We start from the raw sequence: 16,808 nt of genomic DNA, 5'->3' as shown, positions 1-16,808 counted from the left end.
TTTCATCCTTTTTTATGGCTGAGTAGTATTTCATAGTCATTTGAACTCATGTGTTTATTACAATTCAATTCCTAATAGTTAAGATACAGAATAAACCCAGATGTCCATCAACTGATGACATAGTTGACATTGCTAAAGAAAATATAATATATATGTATGTACTATACAATATGCTTCTTCACTCTTGATTGTTTGCTTTGTAGGAACATTAAGTTTAATGAAATCCCTTTCGTCTATTGTTTCTGCTTTCTGTGCTTTTTAGGATCTGATCCAAAAAATTACTTACAAAGTCCAATGTCCTGAAACGTTTCCCCTGTTTCTTGCTAGTAATGTCATAATTCCAGTCTTATTTTGAGGTATTTGACTTGATTTTTGCACCTGATGAGAGAGAAAAGCGTACAGTTTTATTCTTCATTTGGATACGCATTTTTTTCCTAGCACATTTTAATGAAAAGACTGTCCTTTTTCCAATTAACCTCTTGGCACCTTCATCAAATATAAGTTGGCTAGAGATGCATGAATTTATTTCTAGGTTCTTTAATCTGTCCCATTGCTCTGTGCCTTTTTATGCCAGTTTCATACTGTTATAATTACAATAACTTTTGAATGTATTATAAATTCCTTGTAATGTCCCATATTGGCTTGACTACTGAGGATCTTTACTGAGGGTTTTATACATTTTTCAGTTGTGATTTTTCTGGTTTCTTGGAAAATATCATTGGTATTTTAATAGAGATTGAATTGCATCCATATATCACTTTGGGTAATAGGAACAATATATTGGCAGTAAGTCTTTTTGTTTTTAAGATTTATTTGGTTTTTATTGGAAAGTCAGATTTACATAGAAAAGGAGAGACACAGAAAGATCTTCCATCCACTGGTTTACTCCACAAGTGGCTGCAACAGCTGGAGCTAAGCCAATCCAAATCCAGGATTCTTCCAGTCTTCCACATGGGCACAGGGTCTCAAGGCCTTGCATTATCCTCTACTGCCTTCCCAGGGCACAAGCAGAGAGCTGGAAGGGAAGTGAAATAGCCAGGTTACGAACCAGTGCTCATATGGATCCCAATGCATGCAAGGCAAGGACTTTAGCCACTAAGCTACTGCACTAGGCCCAATATTGATTCTTAAAGTCCGTGAAAACAGGATGTCTCTGCAATGCTGTGTGTTGTGTGTCCTCTTCAGTTTGTTTCATTCATACTGAACTGAATGTTCATAAAGAACATTCTGGTTCATGGAGAATGGGACAAAAAAGTTTTGTGCAAAAATTTTTAATAATATTTTCCATGAGCTTAATAAAGAACCCTTGGATTGTATTAAAGAGTTTCTTTTTACTGATTTCTAGTTTTGCTGCATGGTGGTCAGAAAAGATACTTCATCTGATGTCAGTTTCTAACAGTTTATCTGTTCTTTACTATGTTCCATGTGCTGTTGGGAAGATTGAATTTAGATATTTGCATTTTGGCAATAATCCCAACTGCCTCATAAGCTGAAATTCTACAGGGCTTAACAAGTACAATTGTGTAGTTACAGTAATGACTTCAGCCTGAAATCTAACCTAAGATCTGCTTTTCATGGTGTGTGTGCCTGTGCTGTGGTGGGGTGGTTTTCTAATTTATGAAAGTAAATTGGGCTGTATGCTGCGAGCTGGCCCTAACACGCTCATGACTTCGCTCTCACCCAATCTCCATTCAGTGTGTCTCTGATGCTGCTGCCTCTCTCCAGACTGACTGGCATTCCTCTGTCGCACCCTAATCCAACCCATTATGACATGGATTGCCTCAAGACCACTTCACTGGCAAGCATGGACTTAATTCCATCATCTCTCTCATCACTGCCCCATATTCCAGTGTCTTCTCATATAATACCACCTGGAAATTCTTTTTGCTTTCCAGAAAAATCCTTAAAATGCAAATTTGATCATGGTATTCATTTTCTTAAAACATTTCAGCGATTCCCTGAACATTTTTTTTAGGTTGACATGTTAATTCCTTTTTGTTTGTTTGTTTGTTTTATGACATAGTTTCATAGGCTCTGGGATTCCCCCATTCCCTTCCCATGTCCTCCCCCCATGGTGAATTCCTCCACATTGTTGCAGTAGTACAGTTCAAATCCAGTCATGGTTCTTTGATTGCAAACACGTAACATGCATAGAGTCCAGCATTTTATTGTCCAGATAAATTCAACAGTTTCCTTGGGAGACCATCCCTGGTCTCAAAGTAGAACTAGTAGAATATCATCCCGTCCAATGAAAAGCCATAACATAACAATAACAACAATTTACAACATAATGGAGTTAATTGACATGTTATTGAGTAACCAATATGTTAGAAAATACAAGTTCTTAACCACATCCTGTACTACTTCATTGACATTTCCATTTTAATTTATACAAAACCGGCTGCTATACTCCTTAAAATGGTTATAGGGTACTATTCAGCTGTCTCATGTCTGTCTTCATTTTTATATTTAGCTATTTATAGTATTGAAGCATAATTTTTACTGTACTTCGCGAACTTTAGGATAATCCAGTCTGACTTGTAACTCTAACTAGGCATATGTTAATAATTGAGGCACCAAACAGTTTTAGGAGGGGTGTGCAGGGAACTCTTCTATAGCTTAGTGAGAAGTAACTCTTCTTTCTGTCCTACCTAGTAAGGTATGTGGTAGTCCAAGCTGTCCGTTTCCTGTCTGGGTGTAAGCTTTCCTTATTCCTGTCTATCTAATCTAATTTTAATTTTTTTGGGGGGTGGGGCACCAGAGCGGCCCTGCTGGTCATTGCAAGAGAGGGTGGGGAGCCAAGGTTGAAACTAAGTAAGGACCAGAGAAAGCTCCCCTCCTGAGTCCCGAAAGAAATTGATTGTTCTTCTGTTCCTGAGGACCGCTCAGGGCTCCCAGCCATTGTACCAATGACATTAGTTCCTGTGAGGAAGGATCTGGGCTTCTGCCATCTCATGTCGGAGTTCCAAAAGGGAGTAGATGACCTCAGAGTTCTTGGCCTACAAGGATACTCCAATTCCCAGTGGTCTCCTTGGCAATTGGAATATAGCCTTTGGTGCCGGTACTGATAGTCCTTGGTGAGGATCTGGGAGTCTCCAGGGTTGGGATACAAGCCTCCTCCTGTGCCCCTGCTGCGCTCTGGGGTCCCCCCCTGCTCTGTGTATATGACTTCCTATTAAGAGGTTGTCAGGATCGCTCTTGATTCCCCTATATGTCTTTATAGTTTTGCTACTGTCTAACACTGGTTCAAGTCTGTTGTCTATAAGTTACCTGTTATGTTCTTGATAGTTTAAACTATCAAGAATGCCTTCTTGGGTGACGCATTCCTTCATCTCTCATTATTCCTTAAACATAGTTTCTAAGCCATTTATGCCCTCCTCACATTCACCCCTTTCAGTCACATTTTCTTGCCTTTGCTTATATGATTTCCTCTATCCTAAATGCTGTTTATTCTCACTGCGTATGTAACTCTCTAACTTTTGGAGTACTAGTAGCAAATGAGAAAGTGTGATAATATCATTGTCTATGTCACAGGTGATGCTGTGAGAAAGATGATGAGTAAGGAATTCTACATAAACATAGGCAAATAAAATGCATGAAGCAAATTTAAGTACTAAATTGGAATACAGAAAAGTTTCTTTTTATCTCATCTGAACAAATGAAATGCTGTTGAAAGTGTTGTTGTGATTGGTTTAGCAGTTTGTCCATTAGCAAAATAATATATATATATTAAGGTGGTTTATAGACATTGAGGTGGTTTGAATTAATGCATTTTTCATGGGATTTTTATTGTTATTACTACCCAGATGCCTGTAGAAGGGACTAGGTTGGCACTGGCTGTCAGGCATGCATTCCCTGGTCTCCCACATCAGTGCCAGGTGCCCAGTTATCTCAGTCATCGCTGCCGGGATCTGAATTAGCAGAACACTAGAGTCAGGAACTGGAGCTGAGAATGGAGCCTAGGAGCTCTATTGCAAGATACGGACACCTTAACCAACTGACAAATGCCTATTCCCAGGAATTTCTTTTTAACGTTTTAAATTTTCACTATTTAAAAAAAATGATAAGGTAAAAACATTTTTTTTTCCAAAATAAAATTTCCTTTCTTATTGAAAAAGCAAAAGATACCTATTAGAAAAAAAAAAAAAAGAAAAAATCAAAACACACAAAACAGAAGTGAACATTGGCTTGGCTCTTAGACTTCTGTAGGTGAGTATTTGGCTTAGCACTTAAGACACCTATGTGGCTTAAGTCAGAACTTTGGTTCAAGTCTCAACTTTGCTTCCTGCAGCTTTCTGCAGATGCTAACTGGGCAGCTCCCAACTCACATGGGGAGTCCTTGGCCTGCACATGGAAGATGTTGATTGAATTCCCAACTTCACGGTTTAGCCTGGCCAAGTTCTGGTTAGCTTTGGCATGTGGGGGAGGGGGGTGAGTGAAAAGATTGGAACTCGCCCCATCTTGCCTCTCAGGATAAATACAATTCTTAAAATTTAAAAAGTACCAGAAATTGGAATCCAGGTTGTATCTTGGCAGAACAGATGTCCCCAAGAATCTCTTGAGTTTTTACTTCGAGCTTAACACCTGGTCCTTGGGATCCTCCTTTATTGGAAGGCTGAATATCCAGCATTTTAAAATGTGTCATATTTCTTCTAGCATGTTTGAATGTCACAGCAAGAAGGGTTTTAGTTACCCTGTTGTAAGCATTGCTCTATGGTTTCTTTCTCTTTTTCTAAAGATTTACTTTTTAATTTTTTAAGGATTTATTTATTTTTATTGAAAAGGCAGATATACAGAAAGGAGAGACAGAGAGGAAGATCTTCCATCTGATGATTTACTCCCTAAGTGACTGCAACGGCCAGAGCTGAGCCAATCTGATCCGAAGCCAAGAAGCAGGAACTTCTTCCAGGTCTCCCATGCAGGTGCAGGATCCCAAGGCTTTGGGCAGTCTTCAACTGCTTTCCCAGGCCACAAGCAGGAAGCTGGATGGGAAGTGGGGCTGCCAGGATTAGAACCAGCACCCATATGGGATCCTGGTGCATTCAAGGTGAGGATTTTAGTTGCTAGGCCACCACACCAGGCCCAGATTTATTTATTTTTATTGGAAAGGAAGATCAGGTATACAGAAAGGAGAAACAGAGAGAAAGATTTTCCATCTCCTGGTTCACTACTTTAATGGCCACAATAGCCAAAACTGTGTCAGTCTAAAGCCGGGAGCTTCTTTGGAGTCTCACATTTGGCTGCACAGTTCCAAGGCTTGAGCCATCCTGTACTGCGTTGCTGGGCCATTAGCAGGAAGCTGAATGAGAAGTGGAGCAGCTGGGACATGAGCCAGTGTCCATATAGGATCCTGGCACTTGCAAAATGAAAATTTAGCCATTAGGTCAATTGCACCAGGCCATTTATATATAGTTTCTTACTACCTCTGAAATATAAGCCTCCTGGTCTGAGTCACTATTGTAATGTGGAAGGCCTAGTTCATTGTCCACATATAGTAAGTATATATACATTTGTAGAAAGAATCAATGAATGCATTTATTATCGTAAATACGTCTATAAATTTTTATATACATAATATGTATAGTTAGTAAATGTTTGTGAGAGACTACATTGTGCTAGTAGAATACAAAAAATTTACATTTGTATAGAAATAAGTGAACAACAGCCTTTTTGGGGAGAAAGCTGAATTTTCTTCGAACTTCTGGGGCAGTGAAATAAATTCTAGGTGTTATTAATATTTAGAATAAAAATGGGTTGGTGTTTTGGCACCTCAGGTCCAGTCACCACTTGAAACACCAGAATCCCATAGTAGAATGATGATTTTGTTCCCCAAAGCTCTGATTCCAATTCATTTCCCTGATAATGTGTCTGGAAGAAGGTCAGATGATGGCCCAAGCGCTTGGGCCCCTGCTATGTATTGGAAAGCCCAAGTGGATTTCCTGGTTGCTGGCTTTATCATAGCCCATTCATTGTAGCCATTTGGGGATTGAACAATCAGATGATAAATCTCTGTTTTTCCATGTCTGTCACTGTGCCTTTCAAGTTAAAAATACATAAAGAGGGCCCGGCGCAGTGGCGCAAGTGCTTAAGGTCCTCGCCTAGCACGCCCGGGATCCCATATGGGCGCTGGTTCTAATCCTGGCAGCCCCGCTTCCCTTCCAGCTCCCTGCCTGTGACCCGGGAAAGCAGTCGAGGACGGCCCAAAGCTTTGGGAACCTGCACCCGCGTGGGAGACCCGGAAGAGGCTCCTGGCTTTGGATCGGCATAGCATCAGCTGTTGTGCTCACTTGGGGAGTGAATCATCAGACGGAAGATCTTCCTCTCTGTCTCTCCTCTCTGTATATCCGCCTTTTCAATAAAAAATAAATAATAAAAATAAATCTTTAAAAATAAAAAAAAATACATAAAGAAATAAATAAGGGGACGGGACTGGTGAGGAAGCCTAGTGGCTAAAGTCCTTGCCTTACATGTACCAAGATCCCATATGGGCCCCAGTTCTAATCCCGGTGGCCCCACTTTCCATCCAGCTCCCTGCTTGTGGCCTGGGAAAGCAGTTGAGGACAGGAATTTGCCTTGGGACCTTGCAACCACATGGGAGTCCTGGAAGAAGCCCTGGGCTCCTGGCTTCAGATTGGCTCAGCTCTGGCCCTTGTGGCCATTTGAGGAGTGAACCAGAACCAGCAGATGGAAAATCTTTCTGTCTCCTCCTCCTTTCTCTGGCTCACTTTCCAGTAAAAATAAAATAAATAAATCTTTAAAAAAAATTAAACATATAGGAAACAATGTTAAGATTAATAATCCTATTTGCTAGCCATCTATTAATATTTCTGGCTTGTGCTTGTTTCATTGAGGAGAGGACTAATTATTATTTAACGTGTGAAACAGAGAGATATAAATATATGTATGTGTGTGTATATATATACAATTTAATAACCACATTTCTCAACTATAAACTTTCTTTTCATGTCAGTATGTGAAAGTTACACATCAGTTTTTAATTTTGTATTCCCTTGTACCATAATTTGTTAATTAGTGTCCCATTGAAGAATGTTTGACTAGCTTTCAGTTCTATTACATTCTTAGATATATAGTCATGTGTTACTAATCAATATAAGGGTACTTTCTGATACATGTAGCATCTGGTGGTTCTTTTATTTATTTATTTGAGTTACAGAGAGAAGGAGATCTTCCATCTGTTGGCTCATTCCTTAGGTGGCTACAGCAGCCAGGATTGGACCGGGTAGAAGCCAGAAAGCCAGGAGCTTTATCCAGGTCCACCGTGTGGGTGACAGAAACCCAAAACCTTGGACTGTTTTCCACTGCTTTTCCTAGGTCTTTGGCAGGGAGCTGGATAAGAAGTGAAGCATTTAGGACATGAACCAGCATCCATTTTGGATTCTGGCATCACAGGTAGGTAGCTTAACCTTCTGTGCCACAAAACCAGCCTCCAAGATGTGCTTTTGTTTTGCTACCATAGAGTGTACTCACGTAAATTTGAATGCTAAGGAGGATCACTCAGTTGGCCTCTTGATGCAATCAAGATATCATAACCAGTGTGTGGTTATGATATCTTTGACATAACATAATGTCGTGTAAGTAATGGAGTCTACTATAATGGTAGAAAGTGTAGTAAATACATGTAGTATCATGATTTTTTATTATCATTATTAAGTATTTTACAAAATTGCTGAATTGTATATATTATACGTTTATAGAATTGGCAGAACAGATTTATTTACTGAAGCGTTATCACAAACATAGAGTGTGTTGTGCTAGACAGTAAGACCTTTTTAGCTCCATTATAATCTTATGGGGTTATTTATATACACAGTCTAGTTGATTGAAACATTGAAACATGGCACATGACCATGACATTTTTTATGTGTGTCTGATTAAATTCCCGTTGCCTCGTAGCTTTCAGTTTTCCTTGCAAATCGGTGCTCCATATCCCACATGAATGTGGATTTGTAAAATTTTTTTGTGTCTTATTTATTTGAGAGGCAGACACAGAAAGAGAGTGACAAATTTCCCAACTTGCAGTTCACTCTCCAAATGCTTGCTACATCCAGGGCTGGACAGGGCTGAACCAGGACCCTGGGTCCTGGGAGCAGGAACTCAAGTGCTTGAGCTAACACCTGTTGCTTCTCAGAGTACACAGTTAGAAGGAAACCTGAACTGGAAGTGGATGCCAATCCTCTGGCTTTGGCCTGGCCAGGCTAACCCTGGCTGTTATGGGTGTTTGCCAAGTGAAGTAGTAATTGAAGGTCACTGTATGTCCCTGCCATTCACATAAATAAAAACAAATTTTTTAAAAATTAGGAAGAATTAGAATCTAAATTTGGTGTGCTTTAAGTACTAGAAAACCAAATACATCTGTGTGTTATCTCTGCTTTTGTGAACTTGGCATCCCATATTAATCCATCAGTAAGGTTTTGAAAGAAATGTTGATGGTTCCCATCCATGTTTTCCTTCTAGGTACTCTTTGCTTAGATGCCTGTGGACAAAGCTTTCTTCTCTAGTTCATTAGCAGTTCCCACAATGTGATGGTGTTTCATTTTTTGGTCATGCTAGCTACATTTTAGCTGGTCAAAACCATTTTGGATGTTTCACCAGAATATACCCATTGTCACAGAAAGTTCTGTTCCGTGTTGTTCTTGAAAAAGCAGGTAGCTAAACTGGGGAATAGAATGTAATGTGGATTGTTATTTTTTCGTACCCTTTCAGTAATAAACAGTTGTTATGTAGGTGTGTTTTCCCCAATGTCCAACTGTTAGAATGAAAAAGTGGAAATCACTACAAGAGGTTTTCTTTTTGATAAATCATTATAATTTATACATCCTATCAATGTATAAATGCATATCTGGATTATATCTTAAATTTGTCCTTTGTCATTCTCTCTGTGGACGACTGAAATTTCTTCTTATTGTTCATTTATTAGATTAAACTGCTTTCATTAATTCTTAGCACATAAAAAGCTTTAAAATGGCACAAACATCTCAAAACCACAATCTGTCTTTAACCACCTGTTGGTATGTATCTTTCTGTAGTGCGGCAATTCTTAAAATGTAGAAAAGCAAGTTGATGAACCCCATCTGTGATTTGGTTTAGTGAGGTTGCCAATGATTCCATCTGTTACCAAAGCAGAGAAAAGTAATTACCTCTCGTAAAGCATTATGTTGAGACCTAGAACGTGGCTGTGTTTCCTGATTGAAGTGGTGTATGGATTAGGGAAAAGTGTGATGGAAAGGGTCAATAAGCACTTTTATCACTGTACTTTGTAAGGCACAAAGAACAACTGATAAGAATTTCCAAAAGACAAAATCCTGTCATCTTGTAGGAAGCAAGTAAATCCTCGGTCCATTCTTGCCTTCCCACCTGTGGTCTGATCCCACACGTTGAATAACAATGACGGGATAGACAATATGGGTAACCTCTCACAGAGTGGGAGAGAGTGACAATCGAAATAATAGTGACGATTACTTCTTGAGAACCATAGCTTGGCTGCTGCTGGCTCATCAAATGTCTAGTCAAAATGGTAGAAGTATTCCTGGGACAGAGAGCGAGTCCAGAAATCCAGTCCTGTATCGATGTGTGCAGGTGTGACACCCGAGCCCAGGAGTTAATGAGAACACGTGGAATTAAGGAAGTGATACAACTGCTTTGAATTGAAGAATGCCCTTTTTTCAGAGAGGTAGCTGCTCTACAGAAAGTGCCACTTGCTGCCATTACATCTGATTTTAAGAGAAACCAAGAAATTGAAAAATATATGTAAAGCTTGTCTACAACATGCTTGCAGAATTTTGGGCTATGTGTGTGTACCCTAAACTTACAGAGCCTTTTCTCTGCATCTGTTATCAGAAATGATTATTATCTAAAAACAAAGAAGTAACATTTTATTTCTTTCAGGCTTTCTTAGTAAGACAAAATTTGGCTTATCCTTGCATCGTTAACAATTAACACTTGGTTTAAATGTATAAAATTACTACAGCACAACACAGATTATTACAAAAGGAAAAGCCCCTTCAGTCTTGGAAAATTATTTAAGCTGGGAAAAATGTGAACTTCCATAAAAATTCTAAAGCAATACTGCATGAAATGCTGCATAAATGTCTGTCATTTTTGATGGCAGTATGCTTAAATTTTTCTTTCACTACAACTTAAAAATCTGAAACTGAAATCATAGCAAAATTTTCTTGCCTTATTTAAACATTAAGAAAGAATACACGAATATAGCACTTGAAAAACCCATGCTGTCAGTTATGTAATTCCAGTCTGAGATAAAAGTTGAAGTCCACACTCTTAGTGCTTTCAAGGCTTAAACTGATGTGATATAGGTGTGCTGTGACTTGACTTACCTACAACCACTGCAGTGTATTTGTTTAGCCTATGAAACATCACATGACTGTCATCTTCTAGGAAGAGCCTTTCTTTTCATTGGAAGGTAGAATATGTAAGCAATTTCAAAATAAAGTCTAATTGACAAGTACTGAGCATGCATAAGGCAATCAGATGATATGATTCAAGAATGTGTGAAGTATAGCTGTGCAGTCTCTGTGTAGTAACTGAGAGATGTTGGTGTTTGACGGGACCAGCTGGTAAATCATCAGGAAGAAGATTGCTCATTACCACCAACTCATAGTCTTCTTCAAGGGGCTAGAAATAAAAGCAACGCTAATGGGAGGTGTGGTAGATTGCTGTGGATTTTAAATGCCATTTTGGATTATTAGCAGAAAAAAGTGATGACATCATGTGAGGCAAATTATATATGTGATCTTGGAAATACTTCGTTATTTTAAAAGGGTTTTGCTGTAGCTAGACATAAACATCTCCATTTGAGTAGCTTTAACCACATTTTCATAAAGCAAATTGATCTTAAAGAGGGAGCTTAAAAATAGAAGTGGCATTTTAGCCAGATGGATTAGTGGGAGGGTTTCCAAAACATATAAAATTGTGTATATTATATAAAATTTGTATATATTATATAATATGTTATTATATAATTATACAATATAACATATATTGAAATCAAGAATAAAAGTAGGAAAACAATAAAAAATTATTGGGTAGGAACAGCTAATTTCTTAATAGTCACTGTTGATTAAAAAAATAAAAAGTATAAATTTGTAAATAGCCCTTATCTAGAAGAGGGGTTATTACTTTAAAAATTAGTCAATATGATTCCCAATTAATGTATTATTTCTTTATTAATAATGACTTCATGAGAGAAGTACGTAGACAACTTTGAGGCTTATTTTAAAGAAGTACATTAAACATTTGCAATTTCAGTTGCATTGGCTTTTAAAATTTTATTAGCAAGAAAATTGTAGGGAAATTTTTTAGACTGGTTTAGAAATTCGTTATTACTCTACCCTTCAAAAGTGTCACTAATTTACTTGCATTTAGGTTCATCGCATTTCAAAAGCTGCTTCAAAAACAAAGTAGAGTTTGGAGATGTTTGCATTTGTTTTTGTTTTTGTTCTTAAGATTTATTTATTTATTGGAAAATCAGATATACAGAGAGGAGGAGAGACAAAGAGGAAGATCTTCCATCTGATGATTCACTCCCCAAGTGAGTGCAACAGCCAATGCTATGCTGATCCGAAGCCAGGATCCAGGAACTTCTTCCGGGTATCCCACATGGGTGCAGGGTCCCAAGGCTTTGGGCCGTCCCTGACTGCTTTCCCAGGCCACAAGCAGGGAGCTGGATGGGAAGTGGAGCTGCCGGGATTAGAACCGATGCCTAGATATGACATCCCGGGTGCATTCAAGGCGAGGACTTTAGCCGCTAGACCACGTCTCCAGGACCAGGTGTTTGCATTTGTAAATGCAGTTAAAATGGAAGTCAGCTTATTGATAAAGCATTGGTTGTTTTCTTCCATTTTAAATTGAGAGGATGAGGTGGCAAGAAAATCCCTTCACAGTTTATAAAATAAACATACATATGTTGCTGGTGCAAATAGACTATGTCTTTTCTGGACTAAAAGTAAATTATTGGAGTATTAAGTTCTGGTATTCTCTATTACTCTGGAGTGACTACAGTTTATAATGTCTGTTTCAAAGTGTAAAGATGGGACTTTTGAATTTTCTCAAAGAAATGATAAAATTTGAGATGGTAGATATACTTATTACATTCGTTTGATCATTCAGCATTGTATGCTTGTATCAGAAAACACTCCATATTCCTTAAATGTGTCAAAGTAAAAGTTTTTCAAGTGAAATAGTGTATTCAGCTTTTTTTGTTTTGTCTACCACATGAGATATTTTAAAGTATGTTTATGGAACAAATACTTTGAAATTTAATTAAAATGACATCAAGTCTTAAAATTTTAGTGTAAGATTTAGGTGAAAACATTATAGATCAGGATACGTGAGCTTATACTTGAAATAAAAGCCTCCTTTTATATTTACAATGTGTATGTTTCTACTTCAAAATTGTATAGTTGAGTAGAAGTTGATTATTTTTCTTGAAAGATAGTATAGTCACCTTTAATTATTCTTTGAGCATTCTGGCATAACTGCACATTCTGGTCCCTTGCTAAGATGGTCAGAACGGCAGCCTAGCAGACCTTGGCTGACAGTTGGTACTAAGATTTGACTTTGACTTTGTAGATGTGATCTTAGTTTTCCTTTATTCATTTAACAACTTTTTCCTGAGTATCAGGCACTGAAGCACCAAGAATGGTTGTGAATAAGAGATCTGCATTTTTAACAGAATGTCTAGTAGAAGGTAAAAGACCAGACGAGAGGCAGTTGTGGAATCTGTATGGAATCTGTCGAATCCAGCTGTGTTGATTGGAAAGCATCCTTAGAGCCGTGAGGCAGGTTGACAGGCATGGTTGATGATTACCTATGTGTGTGGTGGAAGTGATAATGGTTTGAAGCAGAAAGATTTAAGATGTTGTAGGTGCCAGAGTGTATGCAGAAGCATCTGTCAAAATGAACTGCAAAACATCTGGAATTACAGGGGGAGTAGAAGCTCTCAAGAAAGCACCAAGGTTTCTTCTTTGGGCAACTGGTATTGCTAGAGTCCATAAGATGATCAGCTTTGGGGTCTGAGTGGTGAGGATGAAGGAAGTTTCCATAGTCAGGTCGAGTTTGAGAAGCATGCAAGTAATTCCCAGGAAAGTGCTGTACTTTGTGTATGTTCAGAACTCTTCTTGCACATGGTGCCTTTTTTCACATTCATGAGGTACAGGTAGAAAACTGGTAAATGTGTAAGAAATTGCTTTAAATTTTTTTGAACAATTTTTATTCTCCGTGAAAAACCTCAAATCTTGAGATTACCTTGTAAGAGCAGCTGTTCACCTGCGCTTCACATATGCTCATGATACTTCTAGTATTCGGGAGATGTGCTTGGAAACTTGTGAGGAAACTAATCGAGAATCAGCAGTCTTAGCAAGTCTCACCAAAGGCTGATGGTTTTATCTCTTCAGAACAAAATTTCAAGCAGCTTTACTAATTGCGTTAAGGTGGATGTATTTTGTTGTCTTGCTTTTACCCAATTTTGAGTTACTTTAAAATTTTAAGTCAAAGGGTAAATAACAAGGATGATTTTTTTTTATGTGGCTTCCTGCTCACTCCTTTTTCAAAACCATAGATTTAGACTGATTTGTTATGGCAGACATTCCATTTCAGCTAGAAATTCCCGAATCACCTTTGGTATGAAAGCATTGCTTAGTGTTCAGTTTTAATAAAATGACTTAAATTTATGAAAATGTGAATGTATTTTATGTTTTGAAATGTGTTATATATTTGAAAATGTATTCTACATTTTAAAAAATGGTTATGATCACATAAACTCTTTTAGGAGTTGGGAGATACAAAGTCTAATTTGGTACATTTTCAAAGTACTTTGGAGTTGATGTATTAGCTTAGCTGTTTGGCAGATTGTATTTGTTTCTGTTTGAAAAATAATAGGTAATAAATTTATTACGAAAAAACAACTATGTTGATCAAATTTTAGTGTTTGTAAAGTAGAAATATATTTATGGGCCCGGCGGCGTGGCCCAGCAGCTCTACTTCCCATCCAGCTCCCTGCTTGTGGCCTGGGAAAGCAGTCAGGGACGGCCCAAAGCCTTTAGACTCTGCACCCATGTGGGATACCCGGAAGGAGTTCCTGGATCCTGGCTTCGGATCAGCATAGCATTGGCCGTTGCACTCACTTGGGGAGTGAGTCATCGGATGGAAGATCTTCCTCTCTGTCTCTCCTCTCTGTATATCTGACTTTCCAATAAATAAATCTTTAAAAAAAATTCAAAGTAGAAATGTGAAAACTAATAACTTTCCTTTTTGTAAAATTTATCTAAATTGTCCTCTGATTTCTCAAGACTTTTACAAATGTATAATTTTCTGGTTGTTATATTTTCCAAGTAAAAACATAACATTCAAGAACATGAGTTACTGAAATTTTTTTGGAAATTTTTGTAAGTATGCACTTTAGGAGCATTAGTGGAGAAAGCACTTTTTAAATAAAGGCCAGAAGTCTATAAAGATAAATTGCTGGACTTGGTAGTGTTTTTGTAAATTGTATATAACAATATGCCTATGAATTAAGGTTAAAATTGAATCACTAAGTTTTTAGAAAGGTTTTCTTATCCACAAGAATTTAGTATTGTTCAGTGAGTAGCTAAATTTAAACAAATCAATTCATCGTGTTTTTATGCCAATATTCTTTAATATTTTCCATTAATATTACTGATTAATAAATTCTGAAAGTGACATATGAAAGCCTAATATTTTTTCATCTTTTGTTTCTTTTTTCTTTTACCCTTAGGAGTACCAAAATCTAATCTTTTACACACCAAATCATTAAGGGGCCATAAAGACTGCTTTGAAAAATACCATTTAATTGCAAACCAGGATTGTCCTCGATCTAAGCTTTCAAAAAGTACTTATGAAGAAGTTAAAACTATTTTCAGTAAGAAGATAAACCGGATTGTTCAGTATGCACAGAATAAGGATCTGGGTTCAGATTCAGAGTGTTCTAAAACCCCCCAACATCATCTGTTCAATTTCAGACATAAGCCAGATAAAAAGTTCCTCCCACAGTTTGACTCCCAAGTACCAAAGTATTCTGCAAAATGGATAAATGGAAGTACAGGTGGCATCTCAAACTGTACTCAGCGGATTTTGGATCAGAGGGACCATTCAGCCTTTGGGCTGGCTGTGTTACAAGGTGCAGGTGCTGCTATCTGCCATAACAATGTATTGTGGCCTCATGGTCACAACCAGGCACAGAAGAAAGAAGAAACCATCTCCAGTCCAGAGGCCAGTGTCCAGTCTCAGCATCTACATTACAGCAGAGAGGAATGTAAGTAAAATGAGAGGAAAGGGAAACATTGAGTGGTTTCAGTATTGGGATTTGTTGTTATTGCTATTTCATTATGTGTGTGATGTGTCAAGAATTTTGATAGAGATCTAGGAATCATAGTAACTAAAAGATAAGTTCACCTTGGCAAACATGAGATGCCTTAAAATCCTCCATCCATTCTCTTGGAATATGTCCTAAGCGTTGAAGTTCTGCACTCCTCTTGTTTGGCCATCATAAATTATTGCTGACTAGAATCAGCAAGCTGTGAATTGAAGTTTCCAGTTTAGAATTGCAGCCTCAATTATTGAATGGCTAATATATACTGTCATATTGCAAATTTGCATATTCCTGGAAGACCAGTTGACTCAAGTTACATTTCAAAAGCAAAAATCTTTGGTTTCCTATAGGCTAAGGGTAATTTGCATACTGAAGACAAAGACTTATTCTGTCTGTGACAGTTTGTACAAAAACTTATGAAACTGAGATAGTTTTAGAAAGAAAGGTTGATTTTTCATGTTTTTCATAGACTGCAGGTCATGTACTTCTCAGACTGTAGGCCATGTATTATGTAATACTTAATCAAAATCTGTTTCATGTAGTGACTTGAACTTCTCTAAAGCAGGACAGAATAGGAGATAATCAGAAACCAGCAGACCCGCTACCGTATAATTTTTGGATAAAATTTTGTTTCAAGTGGAAAGTGGTGGTACACCAGTAAAGTTGGAAAGCCCCATTTCCAACTGTGGGTTGTGATCCAGATTTAAAAACAACTTTGGAAAAGAAAACTTTATTTGGTTAATCCTAGGGTACTTCTGAATGTTGTCTCCTAATAAGTCAAAAAGGGTTTTAATAGGACTTTGTGTTAGTGATGTAGCCAGCTTATTTCCCCAGGTTGTTGTGTTAAGTGTGTACACTTGTGTGTTTCAGTGAATTTGATGACCCTTGATGAAGTGGAACAACTGACTGTAAAGCTCCAACAGCAAATCCAAGGTAAAAAAAAAATCAATCTCAATGTTTTCTTACATAGAAACATTTTGATACCCAAAACCTCTATGACAGCATATCCTTAAAGCATCAGTGCCATTTCAGTTTCAAATTGGGATATTTGTAGTTTGCTAGAATTTCCAGAGCAAGAAAAAGGGGACAAAAAAAAAACTTCTTTGTAAACTGCAGAGTAAGTCTATTTTTCTTTCCTGAGTTAAAACTGACCATGATTGGAGCAGCATTGTGACGTAAAGGGTTAAGCCACTGGCTGCAATTCTGGCATCCTACACAGGTTCCTTGTTTTAGCTGCTCCACTTCTGAACCAGCTCTCTGTTAATGCTCCCAGAGAAGCAGTGGAAGCTGTCCCTCCATGTCAGGGTCCCTTGTCCCGCAAGCAAGACTCCGACACGGTATAGACTCTTTGAAAAGTTTATTGCGGCAGACTTCAAGCTAGCGGTAAAGCGAAAGCAGTTACAACAGTTGTAAAATTTATCGCAGTGAAAGCAGTTACAAC

At 37.9% G+C, this 16,808-nt stretch overlaps 1 protein-coding gene across 2 annotated transcripts in view; it reads left to right on the top strand.

Moving 5' to 3' along the window:
* Positions 1-16,808, top strand: part of CUNH21orf91 (chromosome unknown C21orf91 homolog) — a 37,257-nt gene that overhangs the window by 13,710 nt on the left and 6,739 nt on the right. Inside the window, exons 3-4 of one of the 2 annotated variants that reach the window (XM_040980664.1) lie at positions 14,774-15,310; positions 16,238-16,300. In XM_040980664.1, the coding sequence (XP_040836598.1) occupies positions 14,774-15,310; positions 16,238-16,300 (600 nt within the window). The remainder of the gene's footprint in view (positions 1-14,773; positions 15,311-16,237; positions 16,301-16,808) is intronic. The other variant, XM_040980665.1, reaches the window with a different exon arrangement.

The sequence above is a fragment of the Ochotona curzoniae genome, unplaced genomic scaffold (assembly GCF_017591425.1).
Source record: "Ochotona curzoniae isolate NIBS_2020 unplaced genomic scaffold, NIBS_Ocur_1.0 contig_3498, whole genome shotgun sequence".
NCBI classification, from domain to species: domain Eukaryota; kingdom Metazoa; phylum Chordata; class Mammalia; order Lagomorpha; family Ochotonidae; genus Ochotona; species Ochotona curzoniae.
Note: the sequence above shows the minus strand (reverse complement) of the source record. Positions and strands in the feature narration are given on the sequence as shown.